Raw genomic sequence first — 2,669 nt, forward strand, 5'->3', positions numbered from 1 at the left:
GAATAATCAAGTTGGAGCAGAAATCTGGTAACAATATGTATTGGTTGTTAGTTGAAGGTTTTTTTTTTGTTTTTTTTTTTTAATTGGGAACTTCCATCATTGTTTGTTTGTTTGTTTGGGTTTTTTTTTTTGGATTGAACTCGGGTCCTTGTGCTTGCAAAGCAGGTGCCAGAAGCACTGAGCTAAATCCCTGGCCTGAATCTTCCATCAGTGTGCAGTTGTAGTGAGAGCTGTCATTTTTGGCTAAGTAGAAACCTGTTTTTACTGGAAGTCCTCCTAAATTGTGGGTTGCTTTGCTACCTTAGTGGCTGTGTAGCACAGTGACTACAGGGTTGTCTGTTGAGATCTTTATGCTCATCGTTTGGCACAGTTTTATTTATAGATTTGCTTGATTGTGTGTCAATCTCAGAATGATGCACCTAACACAGTTTCTAAAAATCTCTGCTGTCAGCTTGTTTGGACCATAATACACATCTTTTCTCCAAAAGTGTGAAGCAGGAAAATTCTGGCAAATTGTGTGGTCTGGTTGCAGAGAATTTTACTGTATTAGAGCTTAGAGAGAAAAGGTAAGCAATCTTCATGTGGTTGGTGTAGTTGTATCTAAATTTGTCCTCCTTTCTCTCCTGTAGGTCCTGGCTGTAAGTCACCATGGCGCAGCAAGCTGCTGATAAGTACCTCTATGTGGACAAAAACTTCATCAATAACCCACTGGCCCAGGCCGACTGGGCCGCCAAGAAGTTGGTGTGGGTGCCTTCCGACAAAAGCGGCTTCGAGCCAGCCAGCCTCAAGGAAGAGGTGGGTGAGGAGGCCATCGTGGAGCTGGTGGAGAATGGAAAGAAGGTGAAGGTGAACAAGGATGACATCCAGAAGATGAACCCGCCCAAGTTCTCCAAGGTGGAGGACATGGCAGAGCTCACGTGCCTCAACGAGGCCTCGGTGCTGCACAACCTCAAGGAGCGCTACTACTCAGGGCTCATCTATGTAAGTGGCTCTCCGAGGCGGGGTTTCGGCCCCCACACTGCTGGTGCTTGCACTCCCTGCTCAAGAGGGGAGCTCTGAGGAATACTAATGTTGGTGTATCAGTGTCCTACTGGAATGTTTTTTCTCTTTCCTGTGCAATCAAAAATGCAATAAGAAGCTTGTTTTAGGTCAGTGTAGGAAGAAAGAACATGCCATGTCTCAGGGCTGACCATCCTCTGGCCTTAAACCCCTAACCTTGGCAGAGCTATGTGGTTCAGGCCAATGTCGTGAACTCCTTCCTTCTAATGTAGGAGGTGCCCTCTGCTGGTTTCCCCCTTGTTCCTCCATGTCACCTGGTCTCTTCCCCTTCCTCATTTGTTCTGGGCTCATTTTTGGTATCTTTGCCGTTTATTCCTGATAGAGGCATGTGGTATGGCTTCCTTCTGGGATCTATGTTTGGAGTGGGGGCAAGCCACCAAGAAAGAGCCTGGAATCATGAGTGCATTTGTATCGATTCTGTGCTGGGCACGTCACAGGGGAAGCATAGTAAGTTCTGAGAACCGCATGTGCAAAGGACCAGCAAAGGACAGGAATGTCTTCTTTTTTGCTTTGGGTACTGGGGATTGAACCCGAGGCAGGCGGCAGCAGCACCACTGAGCTAAATTCCCAGCCCTGGCCAGGAATCTCTTTTCCTCTTTCCTCTAGTGGGTACTGTGTTTGCAGAAGGAGAGCTTATCATCATGTTAGAGAATGTCAGGGGATGAACATTTTTCCAGCCCCTTGGCAATAGGCTCTAGTTTTTTCTGGCCCTGGGGTTACAAGCTTCTTTCTAGAAGAAACATCAAATTGCTCTGTTCAATTTGAATATTTCCTTCCGGTTTTTGTCCCTAGTAGGAAAGAATATCTGGTTCTTATTCTTCTAAGATAGCCTTTCACTTAAACATGCTTCTGCAGACACCTTGGTCTTTGTGGTCACACAGCTGAAGAGCATTTCTCAGTGTTTTTCAGTGGAAAGGAATATAGACTCTCAAGAGGCTTTACAGCCCTCTTATTTTGCAGACGGGAAGACCCAGTCTCAGACCAAGGGCTTTGCTTGTGATCATATGTATAATGGAAGGGATAGTGGGCTCAACCTGTTGCAGAGGCAGTGAAAGCTCCCAAAGGGCCAGTTATGCATTTTTCTGTATGATTTCAGGTAGCTTCAGCACATTTCCCCAGAGTGCTGCTCACCCCACTGGACTTGTACAGTACTGCTGAGTCCCTTGCCATGTGTTGAAGCCCTCATTTGAGCCCTAGGCCATTTTATTTTGGGTTGCCCAGAGGTCCTGATGGGCCAGACCATATGCAAGGACTGCATTACCCCTTTGGTTGCTCAGTCAAGTCTGATAGGGAGATCCTCATTTCCTACCACCGGTGACTACCCTTTGGGGATGAGCCTGATTAGTCAGGACCTACTGGCAAGCAGGTAAATGGAACAGTCTCGCTGGAAAAGTCCTTCCCTATCGAGCAGCTTAGTCTAACCTTCTCATGCAGCAGGTGGGAAGGTTGAGGCTCAGGGATGAGGGACTCACAGAGGGTCCCACAGTAAAAGCTGGCAGTGATGAGACCGGAACTCGTGGTTTCTTGCCTCTCAGCCTAATTATTTCTCACTGGTTTTTCTTTTTCTTTTTTCTTTCTTTCTTTTTTTTTTTTTTTTTTCCGGGGATTGA

General features: G+C 46.5%; 1 protein-coding gene across 2 annotated transcripts in view; it reads left to right on the top strand.

Moving 5' to 3' along the window:
• The first annotated feature begins 629 nt into the window (after window positions 1-629).
• The window catches only part of Myh9 (myosin heavy chain 9), a 57,434-nt gene continuing 55,394 nt past the window's right edge, over window positions 630-2,669 (top strand). For both annotated transcript variants that reach the window (XM_010613884.1, XM_010613892.1), the window contains exon 1: window positions 630-981. In XM_010613884.1, the coding sequence (XP_010612186.1) occupies window positions 649-981 (333 nt within the window). In that variant the 5' untranslated portion in view covers window positions 630-648. The remainder of the gene's footprint in view (window positions 982-2,669) is intronic.

Source organism: Fukomys damarensis, unplaced genomic scaffold (assembly GCF_012274545.1).
Source record: "Fukomys damarensis isolate Sample0158 unplaced genomic scaffold, DMR_v1.0_HiC HiC_scaffold_19, whole genome shotgun sequence".
NCBI classification, from domain to species: domain Eukaryota; kingdom Metazoa; phylum Chordata; class Mammalia; order Rodentia; family Bathyergidae; genus Fukomys; species Fukomys damarensis.